The sequence below is a fragment of the Aspergillus japonicus genome (assembly GCF_003184785.1).
Source record: "Aspergillus japonicus CBS 114.51 unplaced genomic scaffold BO86scaffold_43, whole genome shotgun sequence".
Lineage (NCBI taxonomy): Eukaryota > Fungi > Ascomycota > Eurotiomycetes > Eurotiales > Aspergillaceae > Aspergillus > Aspergillus japonicus.
In genome coordinates this window covers 191,273-217,569 of record NW_020291680.1, presented here as the reverse complement: position 1 = coordinate 217,569, position 26,297 = coordinate 191,273, and the positions used below count along the sequence as shown (strand labels likewise).

The 26,297-nt window shown below is 56.7% G+C and overlaps 12 protein-coding genes across 12 annotated transcripts; 6 read left to right on the top strand and 6 right to left on the bottom strand.

Annotated features, from left to right (window-relative positions):
• Window positions 1–1,106: 1,106 nt before the first annotated feature.
• BO86DRAFT_401681 (uncharacterized protein) lies at window positions 1,107–2,069 on the top strand (the record flags this gene model as incomplete). Its single annotated transcript, XM_025673796.1, has 2 exons — window positions 1,107–1,650; window positions 1,702–2,069. 2 exons carry the CDS (start codon window positions 1,107–1,109, stop codon window positions 2,067–2,069), a joined length of 912 nt encoding a protein of 303 aa, XP_025525574.1.
• A 345-nt stretch (window positions 2,070–2,414) lies between these two features.
• Window positions 2,415–3,652, top strand: BO86DRAFT_401680 (uncharacterized protein; the record flags this gene model as incomplete). Its single annotated transcript, XM_025673795.1, has 3 exons — window positions 2,415–2,648; window positions 2,704–3,214; window positions 3,267–3,652. 3 exons carry the CDS (start codon window positions 2,415–2,417, stop codon window positions 3,650–3,652), a joined length of 1,131 nt encoding a protein of 376 aa, XP_025525573.1.
• Window positions 3,653–4,555: 903 nt separating this feature from the next.
• On the top strand, window positions 4,556–5,784 carry BO86DRAFT_381151 (uncharacterized protein; the record flags this gene model as incomplete). Its single annotated transcript, XM_025670755.1, has 4 exons — window positions 4,556–5,153; window positions 5,254–5,311; window positions 5,398–5,662; window positions 5,743–5,784. 4 exons carry the CDS (start codon window positions 4,556–4,558, stop codon window positions 5,782–5,784), a joined length of 963 nt encoding a protein of 320 aa, XP_025525572.1.
• A 213-nt stretch (window positions 5,785–5,997) lies between these two features.
• Window positions 5,998–7,828, bottom strand: BO86DRAFT_318050 (acetyl-CoA synthetase-like protein; the record flags this gene model as incomplete). Its single annotated transcript, XM_025668200.1, has 4 exons — window positions 5,998–6,624; window positions 6,688–7,001; window positions 7,059–7,658; window positions 7,735–7,828. The coding sequence occupies 4 exons, from the start codon at window positions 7,826–7,828 to the stop codon at window positions 5,998–6,000; spliced, it is 1,635 nt and encodes a 544-aa protein (XP_025525571.1).
• Window positions 7,829–8,812: 984 nt separating this feature from the next.
• BO86DRAFT_342987 (aromatic amino acid ammonia-lyase) lies at window positions 8,813–11,024 on the top strand (the record flags this gene model as incomplete). The annotated part of the gene is made up of 3 exons (XM_025669134.1): window positions 8,813–8,952; window positions 9,007–9,113; window positions 9,172–11,024. Coding segments are annotated over 3 exons (2,100 nt in total), but the record flags the coding sequence as incomplete, so codon positions are not given.
• Window positions 11,025–12,363: 1,339 nt separating this feature from the next.
• BO86DRAFT_449576 (hybrid sensor histidine kinase/response regulator) lies at window positions 12,364–15,601 on the bottom strand (the record flags this gene model as incomplete). The annotated part of the gene is made up of 2 exons (XM_025676730.1): window positions 14,965–15,601; window positions 12,364–14,907 (listed from the first exon to the last, which is right to left on the bottom strand). Exons 1-2 carry the CDS (start codon window positions 15,496–15,498, stop codon window positions 12,364–12,366), a joined length of 3,078 nt encoding a protein of 1,025 aa, XP_025525569.1. The 5' UTR covers window positions 15,499–15,601.
• Window positions 15,602–16,554: 953 nt separating this feature from the next.
• On the bottom strand, window positions 16,555–17,095 carry BO86DRAFT_279262 (RidA family protein; the record flags this gene model as incomplete). Its single annotated transcript, XM_025667310.1, has 3 exons — window positions 16,555–16,635; window positions 16,716–16,865; window positions 16,931–17,095. Coding segments are annotated over 3 exons (396 nt in total), but the record flags the coding sequence as incomplete, so codon positions are not given.
• A 318-nt stretch (window positions 17,096–17,413) lies between these two features.
• On the bottom strand, window positions 17,414–18,908 carry BO86DRAFT_420683 (serine hydrolase domain-containing protein; the record flags this gene model as incomplete). The annotated part of the gene is made up of 5 exons (XM_025675220.1): window positions 17,414–17,481; window positions 17,547–17,822; window positions 17,878–17,955; window positions 18,010–18,441; window positions 18,503–18,908. The coding sequence occupies 5 exons, from the start codon at window positions 18,906–18,908 to the stop codon at window positions 17,414–17,416; spliced, it is 1,260 nt and encodes a 419-aa protein (XP_025525567.1).
• Window positions 18,909–19,336: 428 nt separating this feature from the next.
• BO86DRAFT_317961 (acetyl-coenzyme A synthetase) lies at window positions 19,337–21,539 on the top strand (the record flags this gene model as incomplete). Its single annotated transcript, XM_025668196.1, has 5 exons — window positions 19,337–20,578; window positions 20,658–20,918; window positions 20,983–21,112; window positions 21,165–21,433; window positions 21,486–21,539. The coding sequence occupies 5 exons, from the start codon at window positions 19,337–19,339 to the stop codon at window positions 21,537–21,539; spliced, it is 1,956 nt and encodes a 651-aa protein (XP_025525566.1).
• Window positions 21,540–21,868: 329 nt separating this feature from the next.
• BO86DRAFT_401672 (YjgF-like protein) lies at window positions 21,869–22,300 on the bottom strand (the record flags this gene model as incomplete). The annotated part of the gene is made up of 1 exon (XM_025673794.1): window positions 21,869–22,300. One exon carries the CDS (start codon window positions 22,298–22,300, stop codon window positions 21,869–21,871), a length of 432 nt encoding a protein of 143 aa, XP_025525565.1.
• A 400-nt stretch (window positions 22,301–22,700) lies between these two features.
• Window positions 22,701–24,398, top strand: BO86DRAFT_420681 (flavin monoamine oxidase family protein; the record flags this gene model as incomplete). Its single annotated transcript, XM_025675219.1, has 4 exons — window positions 22,701–22,908; window positions 22,959–23,027; window positions 23,097–24,094; window positions 24,150–24,398. The coding sequence occupies 4 exons, from the start codon at window positions 22,701–22,703 to the stop codon at window positions 24,396–24,398; spliced, it is 1,524 nt and encodes a 507-aa protein (XP_025525564.1).
• Window positions 24,399–24,550: 152 nt separating this feature from the next.
• Window positions 24,551–25,971, bottom strand: BO86DRAFT_435782 (pyridoxal 5'-phosphate synthase subunit PdxS). The gene is made up of 3 exons (XM_025675982.1): window positions 25,670–25,971; window positions 25,411–25,593; window positions 24,551–25,311 (listed from the first exon to the last, which is right to left on the bottom strand). The coding sequence occupies exons 1-3, from the start codon at window positions 25,772–25,774 to the stop codon at window positions 24,682–24,684; spliced, it is 918 nt and encodes a 305-aa protein (XP_025525563.1). The 5' UTR covers window positions 25,775–25,971; the 3' UTR covers window positions 24,551–24,681.
• Between the last annotated feature and the right edge of the window lie 326 nt (window positions 25,972–26,297).

The window sequence follows — 26,297 nt, the reverse complement described above, 5'->3', positions numbered from 1 at the left end:
AAGGCATAGTACCAACATTCCCGAGTGAGCCAGCCACGTAATTGACGCAACTCACTCAACAAGTTGCCTATGTAGAAAATCTAGTTAGTACAGTACAGCATCTCAACCATCAAGAGATCAAGGAATCGTTCCATACAGCCATTTTTGACTGTCAGTATTCTAGCAATACTAGTAGAGCAAGCAAGAACTTTGACTCTAGAAGCAAGAGAGAAGAGTCGAATATTGACAACCTGCAACTTAGTCACTGCACCAAACTAGAGATCTGCAGCCATCAGAGTCGCATGCTCAAACCTGTTGGTGAACTCATCGGGGTGAGTGGAGACGTATTTGCTGAATTCATCGCGTGGCATAGAGACAGAAACACGATGAAAAACCGAGACGAGTGATGATTCTCCGGGCAAAAGCTGGTTGGTATGTCGATCCGAGGTGATGGTAGAGTCGGAAAGAGAAACGAAGGAAAGATGACAACACCCCGTGGTGCGAGGCACGTGCCGTCTCTGCCGTTCTTAAATGTTCTGTACGGTCCGGTGTTTTTCCTTTGCCTGCTCAGAGTCCGTATAGAAAGCCAGGGGACACCGCAGTGCTCAGTGATGTTACTGAAGCAAAGATCTCAGCATCCTGGACGACGTTAAGTATCATATTTGACCCTGGCTAAGGATACTCAGCAAGATCTGTACATGCGGATCAACTCCACTATGGGGTACTGGAGCCTCGCCCCTTGTCATTTGGATGTGACCATAACATATCGTGCTGAATGTAAGACTCGGGGTGAGACTGGCAGGTTTTCTACAGAAAGAGCATTGGGAATGAAGTTTGTCTGATGATGTTGAGCCTAGGTGACAACCTCAGGCATAAAGACGCGGGACATGGACTCGAGGCTGCAAGTGAAGGAGATGGAATAGACCTCTATCACATGACTGGCATCCAGCTGCCAGAAGCCCTCATCTCATCGAGGCCGTAGCCATCAACGACTGGCAGGAAAGGAATATCTCTTCCGACACAGGGGAATCAACCGTTTTCCTTCCGTCACCATCTTCTTCTTCCCTAAACCACAATCCAAGACCAAAGTTATCAGTCATCAGCCCATCCACGTATTCCTCTTCATCATGGCTGAGAAGAACACACACATCATCGACCCGGAAGGCGACCTGATACTCTTCCATATAATGGATGGAGAAGAGCATCGGATCCGAGTATCGACCAAGCACCTGACCCGAGCATCGCCGTTTTTTGCGAGAGTCTGCGTCGGGAGAGAACAAGAGAGCACCGAACCTTCGTGCAGCAGAGGGTGCCTGCCCGACTTCGACGGGCTGAAGCTCGAATCTGTGCTCATACTGATGCGAATCATACACGGCCAAGCGTCTGTGCTGCCTGAAGCAATCGAGTTCCCGACACTCGTCGACCTGGCGGTGCTGGCGGACCGCTGCCAGTGTGCACCCCTCGCCCGGTATTTCGCCCTACAGTGGGTCGACAACCTCCCCACCGCAACAGAGGGCCCCTCCGAGTACGGCAAGGAAGTGATGGAGTGGATATATGTGGCGTGGGTGTGGAACCTGAGCAAGGAGTTCGAGGCAAACACTCTTGTCGCCGTCGAGACAAGCTCGGAGATGGTGCACTCGCACGACCTCCCCTTGCCCGGGATGGTTATCGGTCCGTGAAGCTTTTCTTCCTATCCAGACCACAACACTGACGGTTCAGCAGAAAGAATCAAGAGGAACCGAGAGAAAGCCATTGCGAAAGCCTTAGCCAGGTTGAAAAGAGCAGAAAGAAAGTTTCTGGACGGTGCTGGCGAGTGTTGTTATCGCTTCAGCTCCATCATGTTGGGGTACCTTCAGAGGAATCTTTACAATGCCGGCATCAAAGACCCAGTCTGGCCGAAGGCTCCATATGTTGGCGAATCGTATCAGAGGCTGGTCGAAGAAGTCGAGTCTTTCGTGAACCCTGGGGATGAGGACGGAGATTCTGACGACGAGAGGTATGATTTGCAGAGATTTCTCAATGTCCGCAATGTTGCGGTGGGTCTGAAACTGGAGAACTTCACCCACAGCAGCTATGTCAACTCTGAATAACTGACAGGGAGGCTTTGTTGTTGTGGTAGTATCAGGCTTTGTCCTGCATATTCCGGAATAAGGTTGTTTCTGTATTTTGTTCTTTCTATACTTCTGCAAGAGAGACAAAGGTGTGCGGGGCCATGCATAGGCGAACATGATAAGAATTACTTGGATGATATTCACTAAGTGTATCTAAATTGATATCCAAAGTTGCCTGAGGACGGCACGTGATCGATATGAAGATGAAGTGAAATGAAGTGAGATGAAACAAATCAACACAACACACAATAACTCTCCTATATTATCGTGTTCTTCTCTGATCATTCTGATTTCTTAGAGCTCAGCATCGTACAGTCGTACATCATGTCTGACTCCGTCATCTACAGCTTCCATCCGGAAGGAAGGGTCATCTTTGTCCTGACAGAAGGGCCATCCACACCCTCAGACTCCCCTCATGGAGACGATCACGATGGCGACTTTGGATTCGCTCCAGCGCGTTTGGGCACAGGTGCTTCGCAGCGTTCGTACATCGATCTGGCCGAACTGGCTTGTAAAGATGATTCCAAGTTGTCCTCGACAACCGCTCTTCTCCTAAAGGTAAGCCCTCACGAACCCAAGATTGGACTCTGATACTCAGACAGACCTTCCCCAGAATGCGAACCGAGAAAGCGAAAAGAGTCCGTCTGCAGCCGCTCAAGCCCCCAAGAGATACCTCCTCCAGGCATCAGAAAAGCATCTCGTCCTGTCATCGCCCGTGTTCAAACAGATGCTCTGCGGCCTCTGGAAAGAAACCACCGACCTCGCAACGGAGGGGTTCGTTCGGTTCGAGATCAAGAACTGGAATCTGCAGCCCTTCCTCATCTTGCTCCAAGTCATGCATGGTCGACCAGCACCAAAGGGTCTCGACGTCGACACAATCACTGACGTGGCGCTGCTAGCCGACTACTACCAGTGCCTGGAAGACTTTCGTCGTTGCATGCGTGGATGGCTAAGAGAGGCCAAAAAAACCCTGCGTCCCTCGCACGAAACCTATACCAAATGTCTCTGGGTCTCTTGGATATTGCGCAGTGCGACCAATTTCAAGGACTTTGGCAGTCTCGTAGTGTACTTTGCGGAAGATCTGATCGAGGGCGAAGGACTGCCGTTCCATCCTGTCGTGCTGGGTATGACTCCAGACCTTCTGTTTCTTGATCTCATCGACTGACTATTATGCAGATAAGCTCAACGCTGCTCGCAAGAAGGCCCTCACTCCAATCATCCGTCGCCTACCTATGCACTACAACAGCGAGAGGCCCGCGGAGTGGGCCCACCGGGGCTTCTGCGGCGAATGCGCCACACTGCTGAGCGGGTTGCTGGAGCTGGACGTTAGACAGGCCACGCGCGAGGCATATCCGGTTGCACCATTCTCTGGCTTGAGCTTCGCTAAGCTAGTCGTGACGGAGTGTCGAGGACGCCGGTGCCATGATATGGGGATTATTCACATGGAGCGGATGTACCAGACTGTGGACCACAGTGATGCTGGGTCGGTGTCTCGATTTGTCCGCAAGCTGAATATCAAGCCGGTCACTTTGGAGGAATGCCTGAAGAAGATGGCTAAGTAGGTGTGGATGGCTTCGTTGGGTTCTGCTGTTCAACGTTGGTCAGGATAAGGTGTGGATGACTTCTGCGACAGCTGCTTTTTAGCCTTGGTGTTGATACGTGGACTTTGAATGTCTTCTTTGGTTGTTATTTTCTGTGCTCTTGGTCTTTCTTTCCTTTGCTCTGCTTGCCCTTGTTCTTAGTGATACTTTTTTGATGTGACGATGCAGGAGAATGATATGTCAGAACGCGATAGTTGCAAATCACAGTTACCTTGATTTTGATCCACGTAGCCAGGATACTAGCCTTGAGATGGCAACGAAATAGCACCTCCAGAAGACCGTTGACTTCATAATGGATGTCGCTATATATCCCTTTTGCACTTTAAAGGACCCCTGATCTACCCAGAAGCAAACAAAGGTGCTAGGTCTCGCTGGCCAGGCTGCTGGCCGCCTGTCGCGCCTATTGATAAGACCGCGCTCAGATGACCTCACTTACACTAATTCAGCACTGATTGATGTTCTCGAGAGAAGAATTTCATGTTACTTTGCAGCGCGGTATCAGAGGCTTCCGCCAAGCTCCCAGTGCGGGAAGGACAGCCCTAATACTACCCGTTGGCTGTCAATCACAACTGGAAATTGTCACGTACAAAGCAGTAGACAACGACAAGAAACTCCATTCCAAGAGATATTTTTGATGTATCCCACCAGGCGGACCGGCCAATCATCACGCACGCCCCCTCACAGCATAGCAAGAGCAATTCACCCGGCCTTTAGGCACCGACCCAGGAAATGCGGCTGCACAATCGTGGTAGTAATAAATACTCACCCTCGGCACAAGAGTAGAAACACGATCTTTCTTCCATCCACTAACTTTTCCCCTCACACCCCCAACTGTTGCACTACGATGGCATTCCTGAGCAAAGCATGCCCCCAGCGGACACCACCGCAGTCGTCGACTCGACCATCGATATCAGCCCCGATGCCACCGACAAGATGGCCCTGCGCGTCAAATACCTCGCTCCCTCCTTCCCCCCGGAAACCCGGACCCGCACCCTCATCGTCTCGAAGGCAGTCCTGATGGATGCGTCCACGGCCTTCAACCGTAGGCTCACCAACAACGCCTGGCAGGAAACGCAGCCTCTCACCGTCACGGGCTCCGCCCACCTCACCATCGACAAGGCCCTGTACAGCGAGACGGCGTTTCTGGAGTTGATGTACATCCTTCACGGGCAGGACGTTGATCCCAAGCGCTATGATCGGCTCAGTAAGCTCATAGACCTGGCCACGGTGTGCGATCAGTGGGGCTGCGAGTGGGATCGGGTGCCCGACATGGGCACCAGCATCGCCCTGGCCCTGAGAAATGATCCGTACTGGGTCGACCTCGACACGGCCATGGAGTGGGCCTGGGTGGCGTGGTTCTTCTGGGAGACGGACGTCTTCGAGCAGGCCACGGCGTATGTGATCGGGCATTCGGAGAATAGAATCAGTGCTCGTCCGCTTCGCCTCCCCGAAAATGTGTGCGGTAAGGAACTCTGTTTCATTTAATCGCAGAGATCGCCTTTCCTGGTACAACTGAGAAGCCCAGCTACTGCGTGGATGACATTGGCTGACGTACCTGGTAGCGTTGATGAACGAATGCTGCGAGCTCTCCATCATGGTCCTTCTCGTGCCTCTCCGGGAGTATGTCGAGGCGGCGTTGCGTCACGATTGTCCTATGTTGCACCATCGCGGCTGGAGGGACAGGCTCATACTCCCAACAACCATAGCCGCCGACCCAATTCCGAACCCTATCGCGGCTCGGACCGGTGCATGCGCGTTATCAAAGCAACGATCCCCCAGCTGCACCAGGAGGGGGGGTCGCTGTATTCGTTGCCTGGGCACCCGTATGCGGGGTGTGGCTTTAGGCAGCTGAGCCGTGCGTTGTCCCGCGATGTGCCTCAGGAGCTGGAGTGGGATCTGATGCGCTACGAGCCATACTGGCAGTGCTTGGGGCCTCTTAGGACCTTTCTTTCTGGGCTGCGATCCGATGAGGTAAAGATGAAGCGACTGACGATAGCCGATGACGGTATTGTGATCGTCGCGCCAGTGATTGAAACTTGTCCGTATCGTAGCTGCTGGGACATGGACAGCAATATGGGGTGGTGCGATTATAGGTTTTGATGAATCTAGACCATCCCGAGAGTGTATTGTTATGCTTGGTGATGAATGGTGTGCGGGAGAATGCATAGCGAGCGCAGTACTTTGAGTGGCCAGATGTTGAACACATTAACAGATATTAAAACAAGAACATCCTAAGATGCGACATTATGCTACTATCCACCACCTTGCATATACAATCCTTTCTTAACATACCAAGTCCTGAACAGCTACAACCGTGCCTCCCTCTGCAACCTCTTCACTTCGCGCCGCAAGATCTTCCCCGACGGATTCCGGGGAATCGCATCCACAAATCTGACCCCACCGCGCAGCTGCTTATAACTAACGACCCTTTCCTTCACATACGCCTCAAGCCTCCTCCCCAGCTCCGCAGTCCCCCGAACCCCCTGCTTGACGACCACATACGCCCGCGGCAACTCCGTCCCCGCCGTGCCGCTGGCCACGCCCACCACCGCCACATCGGCCACCACCTCCTCGAACCCCAAGATGATGCCCTCCAGCTCCGCGGGCGCCACCTGGAACCCGTTGTACTTGATCAGCTCCTTGACGCGGTCGGTGATGAACAGGTGTCCGTGTGCGTCGACGTAGCCCACGTCTCCCGTCTTGTAGAACCGTTTTCCCGGCACGGCGTCAGAGAACGAGTCCGCGTCTGCCTTGGGGTTGTTCAGATACCCCCGGAACACGTTGGGCCCCGTCACCCACAGCTCGCCGGGGAGGGACTTGGTGCCGGGCGCGTGGACGGGGGATTCCTCGCCCGGGACCGCGGCGAAGGTGGCGGTCATGTTGGGCATGAGGCGGCCGACGGAGCCGGGGTGGGTGCGGGCTTCTTCGAAGGTCTGTCCAGTCGTTCAGTGTTAGGGATGCGGATGACGACAGGGGCGGACAGGGAGGTACTGTACCTGGAGATGCGTGCAAGGCGCACACTCGCTCATGCCGTAGGCCTGGCGCACCGGGATGTCCAGCTTCTTGCGCAGGGCGTGGATCAGCTCGAGGGCCAGCGGGGCGGCGGCAGAGAGGGTCATGCGCAGCGAGCGCAGATCGTACTGCGCCACGCGCGGGTTGGTGACCAGCTCCAGCACAACCGGCGGCACCACGTAGGCGTAGGTGATGCGGTGGCGCTGGATGGTGGTGCAGAAGGGGTCGAACTGGAAGCGCGGGAGGACGGCGATGCTCATGCCGATGAAGACGGTGAGGTTGAGGAGGTAGGTGATTCCTTTCAGCATGAATCGTCAGTTGTTGTTTCGATAGGCGGGCAAGTAGGGCTACGTACCGTAGATGTGGAAGAACGGCAGCACGGCGATCGCGCGGTCGGCCGCCGTCAGGTTGCCCCTGTCGATGGCCACGTTCTGCGCCAGGTTGGCGACCAGATTGCGGTGCGAGAGCATTACGCCCTTGGGCAACCCCGTCGTTCCGGAGGAATACACCAGAAATGCGAGGTCTTCGGGGGATGCGATCGGGGGCTGGTGAGGGCGATCGCGCGCGGGAGAAATGTTGCGGTCGACCACCAGCGTCGGCGATAACGCATCCAGCACCAACACCCGGTCGCGCGACAGGCCCGCGCGGTCGGCGGCCTCGAAGACCACGGGTGCTTGTGCCTGGGTGGTCACTACGGCTTTCACGCGCGCGTCCGTCAGGGGATGGCGCAGCTCGTCGGCGCGGTAGTGCGGGTTCACCGGACACACCACGCCGCCTGCGGCCAGCGTGCCGTAGATGACTTCAGGGAGAGCGATCGAGTTGGGCGCAACCACCATCAGCACGTCTCCCGGTTGCCAGTCCCATTGCGTCTGGATCGCCTCGGTGAAGGCGAGAGAGCGCTGTCGGAGTTGGCGGAAACTGAGGCTACGGTCGCTGAGGGGGTCCAAAAAGAGTGCTGTCGCAGTGGAGTTAGCAGGGAGCACCGACTCGAGCACCGACTTCGGTGATGGTGATGAAAATGTTTCGCTCACTTTTATCTAAAGCATAGGGACGGTCGGGTCTCTCGAACAACAAAGTCCAGAGGTCGACACTGGGTATCTCAATCGAAGGAAAAGGCGACGCCATGATGATACTGACTGGAAGAGGGGAAGCAGTAAGACAACTCCGACAGAACGAACTCCCAACAACAAACAAGAAAATGCAGAGGTAAAACGCTGAAAGAATCCGAGACTAGACTAGTTTAAAACCAAACAACAAAAAAATCACGGAAGGATATCGTCATGGAGCAGCAACTCCACCAGTTCCTGTTCTGTTGTTCGCATATCTTGAATCTGCCGTGACGGAAGATGCCCTAAAAGACTCCACCCGGCAATCTTGGATAGCATCGGGATGGCATCGCACCAACCGACAAGCTCCCCTGCCGTGCCGGAACCCACTGCCCCCCCACCGATCATCCTGGAATAACTTTCACCATGTGGTTCGCGATCTGCACTCACTCGATTGGGCTTTTCCGATCGGGACAATTGGTCCAAGATGCTGGGTCGGCACGGGAGGCACGGACAGGGTTCCCACCCCAGCTGAGCTCTCCCAGCTGCCCTGCTTGCACCCTTGGCAGGCTTTGCAGTTCAAAATATCCGGGCCTGCTGGGGTCGCTTAGAAAAGCCCGGATACTGACGGGAATTTGGATAATGGATAGTTCATGCCTCCTCCACTGATCGGCCCCTGCATGGGTCTGTGAAACGGAGGGCAGACGTGGTGGCGGGCTGAGAGCAAAATCCCTGCTCAGCGGGACAAATCAGGGTCTGCAGCGAGGCTTATCGAAATCTGTGCAGATTGCAATACGAGCAGGAGGTGAGATCGACAGGAGATGGATGCTGCAGAGTTCGATGCCGTCAGTGGATGACATGGGTTGCAGGGCCAGGGCAATGCAGGCTGGCTGGTACTGCAGTGGCCAGCGCCTATAAAGATGGGGGGTGCGCGTTCGGTGCTGCTGGTCAGACAGGGCTTTGTTTTGCTTTTTCCTCACGCACTTTGCATTTTTCTGAGCCACCTTGTTTTTGATTTTCTTTTCATTCTGTTGAGAATCTCTTTTGTCGCTGCACTCCCACCATGCCTCATCTCCCCGAAGCGCCTACACATCTGTCCACAGCCCACCGCACCTGGTCGCGGTTACAAGAGCTGCGGGCCAACCCGGCCGTGGAGCTGGATGGCAACAGCCTGGATATTGCCTCTGTTGTTGCCGTTGCCTAGTATGTTGGCCCAGATGCATTACATTACAGACCTGCATACTGACCCCTACTCAGCCATGGCTGTCTGCCCAAGCTGTCCTCCGACCCCACCGTGATCGAAGCCATCACCGACAGTGTGCGGGTGTTGATGGATCACCTCGACCACGGATACTGCGTCTACGGTACAGTACCTTTCCACCCTCCACCCGGATTATAGTTACGCTTGCTAACTCTACTTAGGAGTCAACACTGGTTTCGGGGGTAGTGCCGACTCACGCACCGACAAGGCCTCTGCTCTACAGGCTGCGCTGCTGCAGCTGACGCAAGCTGGGGTGCTCACGGCGGCGGACAAGACCACGGGCGACGCGCGGGGACTGGCCTCGCCCACGGCCTCGCCCACGGCCATGCCCAGTGCTTGGGTGCGTGCCTCCATCGTCGTGCGCGCCAACAGCAACGCGCGTGGCCACTCTGCCGTCACGCTCAACGTGCTGGAGGGTCTACTGGACCTCCTCCGCCACCGCATCACTCCCATCATCCCCCTCCGCGGCTCCGTCTCCGCCTCGGGAGATCTGATGCCTCTCTCCTACATCGCCGGGGCTGTCGAGGGCTCCCCGGACATCTACGTCCAAGTTGCCAACGCAGACCCCGCTATTGCCCCCCAAATCATGTCCGCCTGCGACGCCCTCGCCGCAGCTGGGATCGCCCGCCGCGTCATGGGCCCCAAGGAGGGTCTGGGTCTGGTCAACGGCACGGCCTGCTCCGCCGCGCTGGCCAGTCTGGCACTGCACGAGTCGCACCAGCTCGCCATCACCACACAGGCCCTGGGCGCCATGGGCGTGGAAGCCATGATGGGCACGGCGGAGTCCTTCCACCCGTTCATCTCCGCCACGCGCCCGCACCCGGGCCAGATCGAGTGCGCGCGCAACGTGCTCGCCCTGCTGCAAGGGTCCCGGCTCGCCGTGGGCGTGCACCGCGAGAAAGACCGCAAACGGTCCGGCCTCATCCAAGACCGCTACGCGTGGCGCAGCGTGCCCCAGTGGGTGGGGCCTCAGCTCGAGGACCTCCTCCTGGCGGACCGCCAACTGACGACGGAGCTCAACTCCTCGTGCGACAACCCGCTCGTCGACACGGCCCACGGCGAGATCTACTGCGGGGCGAACTTCCAGGCGGCGGCGGTGACCTCGGCGATGGAGAAGACGCGGCTGTCGCTGCAGATGCTGGGCAAGATCCTGTTCGCGCAGGCGACGGAGCTGGTGGACCCCAACTACAACAACGGGCTGCCGACCAACCTCGTGGCCGACGACCCCTCGTGCTCCTTCACCATGAAGGGCGTCGACATCAGCATGGCCGCCTACATGGCCGAGCTGGCCTACCTGGCCCACCCGGTCAGCGCCCACGTCCAGACCGCCGAGATGCGCAACCAGGCCGTCAACTCGCTGGCCTTCATCAGCGCCCGCTACACGATGCAGGCCGTCGAGCTGGTCAGCCTCATGTCGGCCGCCTACCTGTATATTGCGTGCCAGGCGCTGGACCTCCGGGCGCTGCACCTGCGCTTCCTGGAGACGGTGCGCCCGCGCATCGACGCGCTCCTCCGCGCCTCCTTCTCCAGCGTGCCCGGGGATGAGCTCGAGGCGCTCATCGCGACCGTCCTGGCCACCCTCACCACCAGCTGGGGCACGACCACCCGCGTCTCGCTGCCGGATCGCTTCGCGCAGACCGTGCAGGCCGTGGTGCCCATGCTCGTCGACCGCGTCGCCGCCGCCGGCAGTGGCAGTGGCAGTGGTGCGCAGATCTCGCTGGGCGACATCACGGCGTGGAAGACGCAGGCCATCGCCGTGCTAGGCGACGTCTACACCACGACCGCCGCGGCGTTCAAGCAGAGTCCCCACACGGCGGAGCTGCTCGGCGCCGGCTCCAGAGCGCTGTACACGCTCGTCCGGGAGCAGCTGCGCGTGCCCTTCCACCAGGGGTTCGTGGAGCACCCCATCCCCGGCGCCACGGAGCTGGACGGCCGCGACAAGAAGACGGTCGGGTCGTGGGTGAGTGTGATCTACGAGGCGGTGCGCCGAGGCGATGTTGCTGGACGGTTGTTCGAGAAGGTTATGGGTTAGCTTTTGTTTACTTGGTGTATTTGTTGGTTTGGCTGGGTTGGGTCTGAATGGAGTTCGGATAGATTATGATAATAGACGTCCTTTTTCTTTCCTCAAGATGAACCACCGGTACCGGAGGCGTGGCTTTCCCGATTCAGGGTCGTAAAATAGTTTTGGCTTCCAATATTGAGGGTAGTAGACCGACGTCCAGTCTTCAGGGTTGTGGTTAGCATACCTTACACTTGGTGGTTGCGTCCAACTACCCGTCTCACCTTCACCCCCCCCTCATCCCCCAAACACCGAACTCAGTCCCGATCTCACAGTACCTGACACCAAACCCAAAACTCAATCGACAGCCACCGAACTTAGCTCTGCCCACCGATCGTCCGCCCGGGATTATGCCCCGATTGGTCGATCTCGACCCGTTCGCGAAACCAGATCGTTTCGTCAGGATGCCCGCACCCTCGGGAGGTATCAGATGTGAGCCCGGTTCATGTAGGCTGCGGTTGCGGTGCGATGTGACACGGATGTGGATCGAGGTGACACGGCACTGTAGGCAGAGTGGGATGTGTCATATGTCAGCTGCTGGTTGGATTCCTTGTAGGGAGGTGATGATGGGTTGAAGGGGGGGGGGGGTGTTCGTCATTGTGCAGGGTGGCTGGCTGGCTGAGGGGGAGATCGGCTGTTGGGGTGATGCGGACTGCAGCTGATGCAGCTGGTGCTGCGCGGTGAGGGTTCGGACCGAGGTTGGTGTGCTCTTTCATGGGATGAGGGATTCAGCTGATGCTGATCATGGGAAGGAGGAGGAGGAGGAGGATGCTGATGATGGTGGTGGTGGTGGTGGTGGTGTTTATTGTCGGTGTTCTCGAGTAGTCTAGCCACGTGACCGGAGGGCTCCAGGCCAGGTCTTGTTCTGTACCTTTAATTGCAGTCGTTGTGCGAGGCATAACCTGATATTCAATCCAGTGGTGAATACAGGCTGGTGGATTCTCATCATATGCCTTCCCCCGACCTACTCTCGGTATTGAGTGGCGGAATGCATTGATCAGGTCTTGAAAGCCTGCCTAAAATGCACAAATGATCTGCAGAGCTGCCACACGCATGGCATACGATAAGGGCGCTGCGGCTGTCCCCGCAAAGGAGTGAAGTCCAGGGTATGGTAAAGCATTGAAACCTCCTCTTTATTCCAATGTTCATTGCTACCAGTAGGATTAGATGGATACATATTCGCCAGCCCAGCCAAAATACACAGGGCAAAACCGCCCTAGTCTGCCACAATAAATCCACGCTCCGCCTCGTACAGCACCCCCCTGTCTCTCTCTCTCTCTCTCTCTCCACTTACTTACGTCCCCCCCACCTCAAACGTCGGAAAATGCCGACGCACCACCCCATCCAACTGCCGCAAGATCACCGGCTTGACGAAATACTCGTCGCCGCCGGCCTCCTCCGCCGCCGTCTTGTCCGCCGGCGTATCCTGGCCCGTCATGACGATGACCAACGCCCGTGCCCAGTCGTTCTCCTGCTCCAGCGCCCGGATCTGGCGCGTCGCGTCGACGCCGTCGCAGACCGGCATCTGGAGATCCATGAAGATGATCTCGATCGGCGGGAGGTCGGGCTCGTTCTCCGTGTTTGGGGGTGACGACGACGACGACGACGACGACGACGACGACAACTGGCGGCGTCGGAAGGTCTCGACGGCCTGCCGGCCGTCGGTGGCTGTCAGATGGGGCAGTCCGCGCTTCTTGCAGTACATTTCCATGATGCGGAGGTTGACGATGTTGTCGTCGACGATGAGGGTGGTCGGGCGGGAGGAGGTGCGGGTGGCCGGGACGCAGCCGGAGGATCCGCGGCCGGTGGTCTCTTCTTCGGAGGATTCCCCCGGGGTGAGCAGGATGTTGGTGTCCGAGTCGGAGGTGGAATCGTCGTCGTTGGCCTGTTTCAGGTGCGTGGGCAGGCTGAGCGGTGGGTTCGACGGCGCCACCGGTGTTATCTCCGCGGCGAGCGCGTCGGCGCGTTCGAGGACCGAGGCCAGGGTCTGCGCGGAGAAGGGCCCGCTGGTGTGGAGGACGTTCTTGGCCGATGGCTGTGCGAGAGGCACAGGCGGGTCGGAATCCGCCTCCAGGCCGGAGGCAAGCGAGATGCAGACCGTGCTCGCCGGGATCTGGGACAGACGCGTGTGGTGTGCCTCGGTGTCTGGCGGAGCGTCCACGATGACGAAGGAATTTTCGAGAGAGTTGGATGGCGTGAATCCACTGCGCGTGAGGATTGACGCGAAGTGGTCGCTCAACGACGTTGATAAAGCAGGAGACCTGGGCCTCGACCCAGCGCGAGTCGGAGACTTCAGAATACAGAAACTCCGGGGAAGACTCTCCAACGTCGAGGCCAGCGATGGCGGCGTTCGGTCCGCGTTACAAGCACACTCGAGGTCACGGAACGTCGCCCGGAAGTGCGAGCCCCGTCCAATCGCCGAAGACATCAACGCCACCGAGCCGTGCAAGAGCGTCGCGAATCGAGATGCCAGCGTCAGACCCAGTCCCGCTCGCGCGGAATGCGCGTCGACCTTCTCGTAGGCTTCGAAGATACGCCGTTGATCGTCTTGCTGGATCCCCCGGCCCGTATCCCGGATGTCGATGGTCAGCTGCTTGGATTCGGGATCGACGGTGGAATGGACGGAGACGACCCCATCCGGCGTGTGTTGGATCGCGTTGTAGACGATGGGAAGGAGACTGTCACGGAGGACATCGATGTCCATCCAGAAGGTCTCGAAGCCGGGCGGGACGTCGTGCGTGAAGACGAGGGCACAGCTATACCGTATGTCGCCGATGGTCAGGGCGGAGATGGCCGTGTGGAGCTCGGTCTCGAGCTTGTCGATGCTGTGCATGGCGTAGTGTCGGTCGGTGAGGGCGATGTCCACCCATCGGTTCAGGGTAATCATGTTATTGACGATTGCGATGAGATCGCGGCCGCCCATCTTGATGATGTTGAGATATCTGGAGTATTCCGCGACCCCCAGGAACCCGGTCTTCTGGCCTGCCGTGGCCGTTGGCGCCGCGAGGGCGTCATCCGTAGCGCCGGCCCCGCAAGCTGCTTCCAGTTCCTCAGCGAGAAGATCCGCGGAACCCAGGATCCCATGAATCGGCGTGCGAAGCTGGTGCGAAATCCCGCGGAGGAATTTCTCTTTCGCATTGATGGCCTCCGCCAGGAGTCGATTGCGCCACAGTTGCGAGATCAGGCCCGCGCAGCTCTGCACGAACCACGAGTCCACGTCGTCGAATATGTGCTGAAAGTCCTTGGTGCCCACCATGAGCAACGCTGGGCCATTGGCGCTCTCGCAGGGGGCGGCCAGGACGCGGACGGTTTTGGTCGTCGGGAGAGGCTGGTGGTTCGCCTCTGCGATCAGGGCATCGAGGTACTCGATATCTTCCCAGAGGCCGCCTTCGAGGTCGGACATGAGAAGCGGGTTGCGTGCTTCCATCTCGACATGCGTTGCGGTCGTGGGCTGCGATTTGACGACGGCCTTGGGATAGATCGTCTGGAGGATCCGAAACACCGGATCCGCCGAGACCCCCTTTTCTAGTTCCATCCGCGCCGTCGTGAGCAGGTCGGACATTCGCTGCCGTTCGCGCTGGCGTCGTGCTCGGGTACACTGCACTAGATCCGAGACCACCCAGTCGGCCAAGCGGACCAGCGCCTGCTGCTGGTCTTTCGTGAGAGGGTCCTCGGCTTGACTCGATGCCACGCAGAGCGAACCGAGCCCCACCGTGACGCCGGACTCGTGCTGCAGGCGGAGCGGCACCCCGGCGTACGCGTAGAGGCCGCCTTGTTCGAGGTATGGGCATGCCCGGAACCGCCAGTCCTCTTGGAGGTCCGGGAGAAGGAACACGCTCTAGATGGGATAGTTTAGTGGAGATTCCTATGGGGAAAGGTCCAGCCTACCACCTACACCAGGAGGTCGAGTGACGGTATGTGCACAGAGGGTCTCGCCACGGGGCAGGATGCCGAGTTGCAGGCCGTGGGTCGCCAGGCGAATATAGACATCCACGTCGAGAATGCCAATGACCGAGAACTGCCACCCGGTGCATTCCTTTGCGAGATCGGCTTTCTCCTGGAGCCCGGCGAGCAGTTCGTCTTCGGCCTCTACCCCGCGGGTGTAGTACCACAGCATGGACAATCGAAGTCTCTCATTGTCCGCGAGAAAGGCGCGCAAGTACCGATCCGGATCCACGAAGGCCGCAGGTTTGTCGCATATCGTGGAGGTGGGTGGACTATCACTACTACTAGTAAACTGAGGGTAAACAGTCGCCTCAATCGCTGGGGTCAGGGCGCTGATTGGCTTATCCAGGTTGTCGGGGTCGAAGATCGGGCCAATCGTCGTGGGCCGCGGTTGCTGGAGTGGTGCTGGCTGCCTCAGGAATCGAAGGATGCCCGCATCCGCCTTGGGGAGAAAGCTCGCGGTGGTGCTGCGTTGGGCGGCCATGATTCCCCTCCCGATCTCGCTCTCTCGCTATCCCTCGTCCTGGCAGAGATGGTGAGACTGGGAGAGGGGGAAACGGAGGGGGGAGAGTGGGCGACTTGGTCGACCTTTCGAACACATTTGATCCTGGCTCAGCCGCGGATGCCAAACACCCAAAGAAACCGGTTTTCCTCGACCTCCCCTGCACGTGATGCTGCAAACCGTGTGTTACAAGAATTGGAGCCGGATGATTGGTGGTTTCGGATGCCAGCCCGTTGCAATCTCGTTCAGAAGGGAGAAGGTTCATTGAAGGTTCAATCTTGAACGGGGAAAGCCTGTCAACGTGCCGTGCCTTCCATCCCTGAATTTGTGTATGGAATATGAAAGAAAGAGCAATGCATCACGCATCACTCAGTTGGAGAGTTGAACTAATTCTGACACATATCACAATTCCTCTTTCTTTTCTTATCTTTTCTTTTCTTTTTTTTTTTTTTTTTTTTTTTTGTTGGAACTTTGGAGAGATCCAACTTCTGTTGCGAGAATATAGTAATTGAACATTAGGTCAATTCAGATTCACATTTTCTACAATCTTGATAATCCGGTATAGGGAGACTATTGCCACGGGACGAGTAGATAATTAGTGCTAATCAAAATGTGCCTTTGAACGGGCCATGTTTGTACAAAATCCTTTAGGTGTGCTAGGCTAGGCTAGTACTAGTTTGTGTGATAGTGCGCGTGGCCTTAGGCATCAATTGGTGCCTGGGGAATTGTCAGTCCCATGGCGGTAACTTACTCTATCTATAGTAGAGAGACTTAGTTAGAGGACTGTATGATTAATACTGCTGACTTCAGCTGATCCTGCGCGGTGAGGGTTGAAATTGAGGTCGCTGTGGTTCTTTACAGAAAGAAGGGATGTAGCTGGTGGACACTCGCGTGACGGAATTGAATACCCCCAACCGGCCTCGCTTGTCAAGGGACCAAAAGTCATGTCAGAGTCCTCTTGCAATCTAGGACTCGGGACGCTTCGACTCCAACAATGCTTCACAACAAGCTTGTTCTCGAATTCCGTGCCATGCTTTGCGGCTTCGCAATCAGAGCCGAGCATTCCACTTCCAGGTCACTGCCCCCCGGCAGACCCTCGACTGCGATACACGTGCAGGCCTAGTAGGCACGGAGTCAACAACAAGCGCATGCCTTATATAGCCTGATGACTACCCACCAAACACAGAGGGTAAACGTACCGGCTTAGCGTCCAGAAAATCTGACTCCAACACAGTGTTCACTGCATCCCAATCGCGCATGTCGGTCAAGAAGATGCTCAGTTTTATCACACTGTTTAAGCTCGAGCCGGCGGCTGTGAGGATGGTATTGAGGTTCAGGAGGATTTGCGCCTAGCATGTGGTAATCGTATTAGTAAGTTGCAAGAGAGTCGGCAATGGGTGTGATAGGGACTTACTGCGCGGGACTGGACACTCCCTGCCACTAGCCTGCCTGTCCTCGGGTCGATGGGCAGTTGGCCCGAGCAGTGGATTACATTGCCAACCACGAGAGCTGGGGACAGGAATCTCGACAGGATCGGGAGTTGGGGGGTACAGAGCGGGAGGAGTTGAGGGGGATTCATCTTGTGATGCTTTGCGGGTGACCGTGGTGCGAGCTGCAGATGATGGACCTTATATTGCGGTTGCTAGCGACGTGTCTCACTTTCCTCATCAGGTAAGCATCGTGTTGGCCTGCTTGGGCCACTAGTAAATGATTTCATTCTGATTACTCGGAGTGAATCTTTTATGTCGCTGTTCTACTCAGCTTCTACCCACTAGGTTGTAACCGTTTTCAACCCCTACCGGGTCAACCTGGAACTCGAAGATATCGTTTCTGGACTGCTATACTCTCTATTGATAGGCCGGCCCAATGCACAATTCGTGTCCTAAAATGAATACCATCAATTCCCACATATATCATCATAAATAATACTCTCCACCCGCTCGGAGCCACCGAGAACCTCCAGATCTAATCAAAAGACTCGTTAGGTCAAATCTCGGAAAGTAGGCAGAACATGGCTCATGCCGACGTACCTCCATACGGCAATATCTGCGAAGCAATGATGCCACCCACTCCATTCTCCCGGTCTGCAAACCAGAACAGATTCGGCAGCCCTTCCCAGGACCCCGATCCTGCTGCTCTCCCGGTTGAGCTCTTGGTGTGGCTGAGGGCAAAGGATAGGCCCCATCCGTCGGTGAGGTCGTCTGCACACGGCACGAGCGGGCAGGGGTTGGCCAGAAGCGGCTTGCCCGACGGCGTATACTCGTTGCAGTATCGCGGCATGGTTGGGATCTGATCGGTGAACATCTCTTTAGCACATAGTCAGTTGCCGATGTGACGTGCAGTGGGAAGAATCAAGCGTACCTTGAACTGTCTCCGGCTGCAAAAGCTTAGCCCCCGTGTTGGGACTCGTGCCGTCGTTCAGAAGTGTCGCGATAATCCCTACCTATCTTTCAGCATCATACACAGAACAATCGGTCGGTTTCATGGCCATACGACAATACTCCAGCGGCTTTCCAAAACAGCCCGCCCCTCCCATACAAAACCGCTTACCCTCCTCTTCCGGCCTGCAAGGAAGCAAAGGATACCGGTACAGATGGTCGGTGACAATGAGCGAACCGTCCTTGGCACGCTGGTGCATATAAGCCAGATTCGCCTTCATGTCGTTCGTCGGAAAGAACGTGATATTCTCCACTCCCAGAGGTCGCAGAATGAAGGTCTGGAAGTATTCTTCCAGCGAGATCCCCATCACGCGCTCCACCAACTGACCCACCCAGTCCATGCCCACCCCATACTGGAACTTGGTTCCGGGCTGGTTGACCAGTGGTCGGTGCAGCACGTCGTGGAGGTTTCCCGAGAAATCGTCCAGGCCGACAGGGCGCGACCATTCGAGCAGCTTCAGGTCTTCGAAGGCATAGCCAAAGCCATCTGTGCTTCATCAGCATCGTGCGTTGGAATCTGGCCATGCCGCGAGGGGTGCTTGACTTACAAGTATGATTCAACAGCATCCGCAGCGTCAATCGCCTCTCTTTTGCGACCATCTTGATCCCACCATCAGCGCCCCGCTCCAACACCTGCACATCCCGGAGCTCGGGGGCCAACGATTCCAGCTGGTCACTGTCGTCCAGCCCCAGCTTTCCCTGCTCGACTAATTGCATACAGGCGATACTGGTGAGTAGTTTCGTGCAAGAGGCCATATAGAAGATTGTGTCGAGGGTCATGGGGTCTTCCTGGCCGAGTCCCGTTTTTCCGGATGCATGGCTGAAGATTATCGCTCCGGTCCGGTCAACGGCTGCATACACTAGCCCTGCAATTTTGGGCGATGGATCGCATGTCAATGCATCTATCTCTGCTTGAGCAGCCGTATTTGCGTGCGTTGATAGGGGTTTGGCCATGATGGATGGGCTTTATGTGGGGTGGGGTCTTAAGACACCTCTTAAGAAGGTGTCTCTGTAGTACGGGTGTGATAGAGGCGGAGGACCTGGGTGATGTCCGGTTATCAAGATCTCTCTTTGGAGTTTGTGTGGGGCTTAGAGTGGCTTGCATTTGCCATGTGGACTGACTTTGACTACGTAAATTCGAGTAACAACAACTACCTCATTAGGCAGGAGAGCCAAGACGCAGGATGCAACCGGCGGGGACTTAGGGCAAGTTGGAAATTGCCTCGGTGAGAAGACCAGACTTTGTATAGTTGCACGCCTCGAATGGGAGCCATAGTCACTAAAGTCAACAGTATATATACATAAAATATCACATACACACAGCCGCAACCCCCGCACCCCAGACTCAACTCGACCTTGATCGCCCATAACGACAAATTCCAATGGCAGCGGAAACCATCCAAGTCCACCCCACCTGGCGGACCAAACACCCTACCCAACCACATTTATCTACCCTGGAGGACTACCACGCTCTCTACCAAGAATCCATCGCCTCGCCAGAGTCCTTCTGGAGCAAGCAAGCCAACGACCTCCTCACCTTCAGCCGCGCCTTCCACACCACCCATCTGGGCTCCTTCGCCACCGGCGACAGCGCCTGGTTCCTGGGCGGCCAGCTCAACGCCTCCTTCAACTGCGTAGACCGCCACGCGATTCGCCTCCCAGACCGGGCCGCCCTGATCTACGAGCCCGACGACCCAGCAGACGGCAGCGTCGTCATCACCTACGGCGAGCTACTGAAGCAAGTCTGCCGCCTGGCATGGTGTCTACGCTCGCAGGGGGTCCGCAAGGGCGACATCGTGACGATCTACATGCCCATGATTCCCGAGACAGTGTACGCGGTGCTCGCGTGCGCGCGTCTCGGCGCCGTGCACTCCGTCGTGTTCGCGGGCTTCTCGGCGGAGGCGCTGCGGGACCGCGTGCTCGATGCGCGGTCCGCCGTGGTTATCACCGTTGACCAGGGCCGGCGCGGGGGCAAGGTGATCCCCACGAAACAGGTCGTGGACGACGCGGTGAAGGACTGTCCGACCGTGTCCTCCGTGTTGACATTCAGACGAACAGGTGCTGAGAGCCCCTGGACAGAGGGCCGGGATATCTGGTGCGACGAGGCGATGAAGAAGTTCCCGAGTTACATCCCGCCTGAGCCTGTCGACTCGGAGGACCACCTCTTTCTCCTGTATACATCCGGATCGACGGGGAAGCCAAAGGGTGTACTGCACAGTACGGCGGGGTACCTGCTTGGCGCGGCAATCACCGCGAAGTATGTCTTCGATCTCCACGAGCAGGACCGGTTCTTCTGTGCTGGCGACATCGGGTGGATCACCGGACATACGTATGTGGTTTATGCGCCGTTGCTGTTGGGTTGTACCACCGTTATCTTCGAGGGCACGCCCGCGTATCCTTCGTATTCGCGATATTGGGAGATTCTGGAGAAGCATGCTGTCACCCATTTTTATGCTGCCCCGACAGCACTGAGGTTGTTGAAGCGAGAGCAGGCCAAGATCGAGGTGGCCGGGTTCGATACGAGCCACTTGCGGGTGCTGGGATCTGTGGGGGAGCCGATCGCGCCGGAGATCTGGAAGTGGTATTATGAGGTGATGGGCAAGGGGGAGGCTTGTGTGACAGACGTATGATTACCCTCTGTATCATTATATCTTCTTTCTCCCGCGCGTTGAGCCCATCGTGACTGACAAAATTGACGCCCAGACCTACTGGCAGACGGAAACAGGATCGCACATCATCGCCTCGCTCGCCGGGGTGACTCCCATGAAGCCGGGCAGCGCCTCCCTACCCATGTTCGGAATCGACTTTGCCATCATTGATACTGTATCCGGGGAAGAGTTGACAGGGAACGAGGTGGAGGGGGTTCTGGCGATCAAACAGCCCTGGCCCAGCATGGCACGCACCATCCGTAACAGTCACGATCGCTTCACGGAGACATACTTCAACGTGTATCGAGGGTACTACGTAAGTCTGTTGTATACGCGTTCTACCGATTACCCTTGAGCTGATCGGTCTTGAAACGAAACAGTTCACCGGAGACGGCGCCTTCCGCGACAAGGACGGACACTATTGGATCCGCGGCCGGGTCGACGACGTGGTCAACGTCTCCGGCCACCGGCTCTCCACCTCGGAGATCGAAGCCGCCCTAATCGAACACCGTAAGCCCTGTCTCCGCTCTACGATGAAGAGACCTGCTGACCCGGAGAGCAGCCAGCGTAGCCGAAGCAGCGATCATCGGGGTCCCGGACGACTTGACGGGCCAAGCCATCAACGCCCTTGTCTCACTCAAGACAACGCCCAAGCCAGAAGATATCGAGAAGGAGCTGACGGTCCAGGTGCGCAAGTCCATTGGACCTTTTGCCGCTCCGAAAAAAATCTTTGTGGTGTCGGACTTGCCCAAGACACGGAGTGGGAAGATTGTTCGACGAATCTTGAGGAAGATTCTTACGGGTGAGATGGAGTTTGGGGATACGTCTACGGTAGGTTCTCTTCGAGGTCCATTGGTATTTGGGCTTGCTGACGTCGGACCAGTTGGCTGATCCTGGGGTGGTGGGCGAGATTATTCGAGTGGTTAACGCGGGCTAGATTCGCCTGCTGCGTCAGAGGAGGGCATCGGTTGTCCACATAGAGAGTTGCTTGGTTTAAATGTTATGAGTTTCCATGATAGGGCAAATTAGCCATGGACAGAGAAAACTCTCTACACATTGCTCCGCTAAAAACAACATGATGAAGACATCACTCTCTTCCAAATTAGAATCACACTGCAGATACAGTCAAGTATCTTGTTACACATAATCGAATAACACTGTCTAAGATTAGGGTACAAAACATGCATGATCACCCCGTATGTGCACAACTCGATATCAGAAACCCCTCCGAGCCCCTCCCAAATCCTCGCAACACCAATCTTAATCCTAAGAATGAAACAACGCCGCCTCCGCGGCAATCTCCGCCCGCATGCCCGGAACATTGATCTCCTTGACAATAACCGTGCACCACGTCGGCGTGTGGCCGGGAACCCGCTGTTGAAATACCCTGTGCATCTCGGCTTCGTGTTCTGGGGAGGTCAAATAGCTCACAACCCGGTAGGCTTGGTGCAAGCCCCGCGCCACTCCGGCGTGCTTGAGGGCTGCATCCAGACAGTCAAAGATGGCGTTGAATTCTGCCGTGACCGTCGTGTTTACCAGGCTGCCTGTGGCGAGGTCGAGGCCGATGTGGCCGGTCGTGAAGACGAGAGAGGTGGTGCGTGAGACGGGGACTGTGGCGGTTGTGGAGAAGGAAGTGGGTTTGAGGCAGTCCCCTACCGGGCCGGGGAGGTTTTGGTAGATGATTGATTGGGTGGACATCGTGAGTTCGTGAGGGGGAGGGGGTTGAGATGGTGAGATGGTGGGTTTGAGGGCGAACTGGACGTGGGTTGCAGGGCTTATCAATCTTCTTTCCCAGGATATAAAATGAATTTCCAAATTGAGAAATGAACTCACGGCCCATAAGGCACCCATGCTAGCAGCTTGATCATACCGTATTCTCGGTTGCCTTTTTAAGTCAAATAGATACGCGGTAGTGGGACCCCGGAGACGCCCCGGACTTTCCCAGCGATACCGCCAGTCTACCCCCTCAATATAACTACATAACCCTAATCTCCCACCCACCACAGCTATCCCCGCCCCCTCACGTTTTCTACTTATCCCTACATGGGAGCGTACTACACACACGATTCCTTAGCCTGCAAATTACCCCCTGTACATTATGTCTCACTCAGCAACCCGAACAGCCAGGACCCAGGATGGCTACACCTGGACTCGCGCAACAGGGGTAAGAAAAGGCAACCTCCGTTGCAGAGGAGTCATCGAGCCCAGCGACAACCGCACTGCCCCAGCAGGTCATCTCTACGATGTGATTGTCGTTGGAGCGGGCTATGCAGGTCTCATCGCCGTCCGCGACCTGGCAGAGCAGGGTGAGTGTCCAACCACCTCTCAGCGAGCTGTCTGACGCCCAGAATTCTAGGTCGATCTGTGCTGCTGCTAGAAGCGCGTGACCGTATTGGTGGACGGACCTATACGGTCGAGGAAGATGGTATGGCCCTACCTTTCTCGAAAAAGTCGAACGAATATGTGATGCACCACTGACAAATAGAGCGGATAGGCCTCCTCTACGAAATGGGCGGAACCTGGGTGACCCATCACATGGCCCACCTCTTCAAGGAGATGATCCGCTACAAGATGGACCGCGATCTCACACTGACCCACAGCCGAGAGCACGAGAACGACTACTACACCATGAACGTGCCCGGCGCCACGCCGCGCAAGCTCACCCACGAAGAGAGCAGCGAGATCGTCTCCCGGGCGTGGGACCTGTTCGTCAACGTCGACGGCCAGAACTGCCGCCGCGTCTGCCCACTTCCACACGCTCAGTTGGGCAACATCCTCGTGCAACGCGAGGAGGTCGAGCGGCTGGACCGAGTCTCCTGCCGGGAGCGGTTCGAGGAAATCAAGCACCTGCTGACGCCTGAGGAAGCGGGGCTGCTCGTCGCCCTGCTGCTGCACATCTCCGGCGGCAGCCTGGACAACTCGAGTCTGTGGGATATGATCCGCTCGCATGCGCTCATGTCGTACAGCTCGGAGAACTTCGCGCCGATCTGGACGACCTTCAAGCTGCGCGAGGGCCAGTCCGAGCTGGTGCGGCGAATGTTCGACAATGCAGTCGACCACGGGCTGCAGTACTGCTTCCGTACGGCGGTGCGGACAATCGCTGACCGTGGCAATTCGGTGCAAGTCACCACTGCATCGGGCACAGTTTATCAGGCCCGTCGACTCATCAGCACGATTCCCCTCAATGTGCTCCGGCATATCGAGTTCAGCCCCCCGCTCTCTCCTACCCGCCAGGAAGCGATCAACCTCGGCCACGTCAACTTCATGACCAAGATTCACGCCGAGGTGGCTGGCCCGGGGCTAGCCTCGTGGAACGGCATGCGGTTTCCGAACTTACTGATGTTTGGGTACGGGGACGGACTCACGGAGAGAGGGAATGCCCATATCGTGGGGTTCGGGAAAGATGAGCGGGGCGAGTACATCCCGGAGCGTGATCCAGAGAAGACGATCGATGCTTTCCAGAAGCTGCATTCAATGGAGGTGAAGAAGATGGTAAGAGTCCCTATAATCTGAGGCTCGGTCTTATTTTACTCACCACAGATGCCAGGTCTTTCATAACTGGTGTACCGATCCGTGGTCTCAGGGTGGCCCCGCCTGGTGGCGTCCGCAGTACATGTCCAAGTATCAGGATGAACTGCAGTCTCGCCACGGCAACGTGTTCTTTGCCTCAGCAGATTGGGCGCATGGATGGAGAGCGGCGATTGATGGGGCTTTGGAGCAGGGCTCGTTGGCCGCGCAGGAGGCGGAGAAGGAGGTCAAGCAGTTGCTTCCGTCGGTGGTCAGGGGGAGGATCTAGTGTTGAATCAGACTTGTTGTATATACCTTGTTTCAATTGAGCTTTGATATTTTAACTGTTTAATTCCTGTATAGTGCCAATGAGAGAATGGTAGGGAATAAATGATTGACTGGACATTAGAAATGACTGGAACAGCATGTCAACCCGGCTTGTCCAGGTCTATTCCCATACTAGTAGTCTTTAAATAATAGTCGATAAAGAACTAGATTAACAAATATTGTATGTTCCTTCATTCCCGAACTACCCACTGAGACCTGAGGTGAACAGTCGAGCGCAGAGCTACTCACCACCCCCGTCCAGCCAACATATCCTCCTCCTCCAGCTTCTGTACATTAATCCCGACCATCGCCTCCCCAAGGCCCTCACTCACCTCCGCAAGGACCTTCGGATCCCTGTAATGCGGAACCGCCTGCACAATCGCCCGCGCGCGCTTTTTCGCATCCCCAGACTTGAAGATCCCCGAGCCGACAAACACCCCATCGCAGCCCAACTGCATCATCAGCGCCGCATCTGCCGGCGTCGCCACCCCTCCTGCCGCGAAGTTGACGACCGGTAGCCGACCCCGCTCGGCCGTGTCCCGCAGCAGCTCGTAGGGGGCCTCGATCTCCCTCGCCATGGCGCGCAGCTTGGGCTCCGGGTCCGGCCGCGACTGGAGGATCGCCCGTGCGCGCATGATCTGGGCGTTCAGCGTCCGCATGTGTTTGACTGCCTCCACGACGTCCCCGGTGCCGGCTTCACCCTTCGTTCGGATCATCGCCGCCCCTTCGGCTATGCGACGCAGGGCTTCGCCGAGATTGCGGCAGCCGCAGACGAAGGGGACCTTAAAGTTGTGCTTGGTGACGTGATAGCGATCGTCGGCCGGGGTGAGTACTTCGGATTCGTCGATGTAGTCTACGCCGATTGCTTCGAGGATCTGGGAGGGATGATATGGTTAGGGTATGGTTCTGTATACACTACACTATACACAACACAGTTGCGGCGTGTGAAGCGGTCGTGAAAATCGCCAACATACCTGACACTCGACAAAATGACCTATGCGCGCCTTCGCCATGACGGGGATTGTCACCGCCTCCATGATCTCCTTGATCATCCCGGGGTCGGACATGCGCGCGACACCCCCTTGGGCGCGGATGTCGGCTGGGACTCGCTCGAGGGCCATCACAGCCGCGGCGCCGGCTTCTTCAGCGATGCGGGCCTATAATTGTGAGCATTCTAGTCAGCCAATGACTTGGACCCGTGGATAGACCCCGACTAGATTCGGGTGAACAGACCTGCTCGGCATTCACGACGTCCATGATGACCCCGCCTTTGAGCATCTGCGCCAGACCGGCCTTGACCGTGAGATTATTGCCGAGGGTGCTCGTCTCTTGCGTCATGATGCGTGATGTGGTTGTGTGCGGAGCCAGGAACTTGGTGCGCAAAGTCAAAGCTAACAATCGTGTCCACGTGCAGGTTTATACCTCAGTGTTCAAGTCTGGGAAAAGGGGGCCAAACGCCAAAACGAGCAATCATCCCAACTGCGTTCATTTCTGGCTCACCCTATTCTTAGGAAAGCAATAGATGGAGCACTGGGTGCAGCTATAGTGAGCACCGAGCGCATGAGCAACAGTGCCGCGGCCGCGTAGTGGACTCCACTCGCAGTAGCCTGTATCATCTTCCGTACCGTCATTGGCTACCTAAATCTATCCCCTGCAATATCGGCTCCTGCCAAGCGTTATAGGAAGTGTAAGGGTCAGATAGTGGCTTTTATTCTGGTGCCTAGGCGATGCAGATGTGCTGAATTAGGGTTAATGCGGGGGATGGACCCGCCGCGCGCCTGTCCGGTCTGGAAACGGTTAGATCGGGATGGAGACAAACTCGGTTGCCTAATCCGGTAATTGATGCTGCCTCAGCCAAGTA

Excerpts from the sequence above, each read along its gene's own strand:
- BO86DRAFT_435782 (XM_025675982.1), bottom strand. The coding sequence starts at position 25,774 with ATGACGCAAGAGACGAGCACCCTCGGCAATAATCTCACGGTCAAGGCC. Across the intron at positions 25,594-25,669 it reads ACGTCGTGAATGCCGAGCAG|GCCCGCATCGCTGAAGAAGC; the intron begins GTCTGTTCACCC and ends TCACAATTATAG. Across the intron at positions 25,312-25,410 it reads GTCATTTTGTCGAGTGTCAG|ATCCTCGAAGCAATCGGCGT; the intron begins GTATGTTGGCGA and ends CATCCCTCCCAG.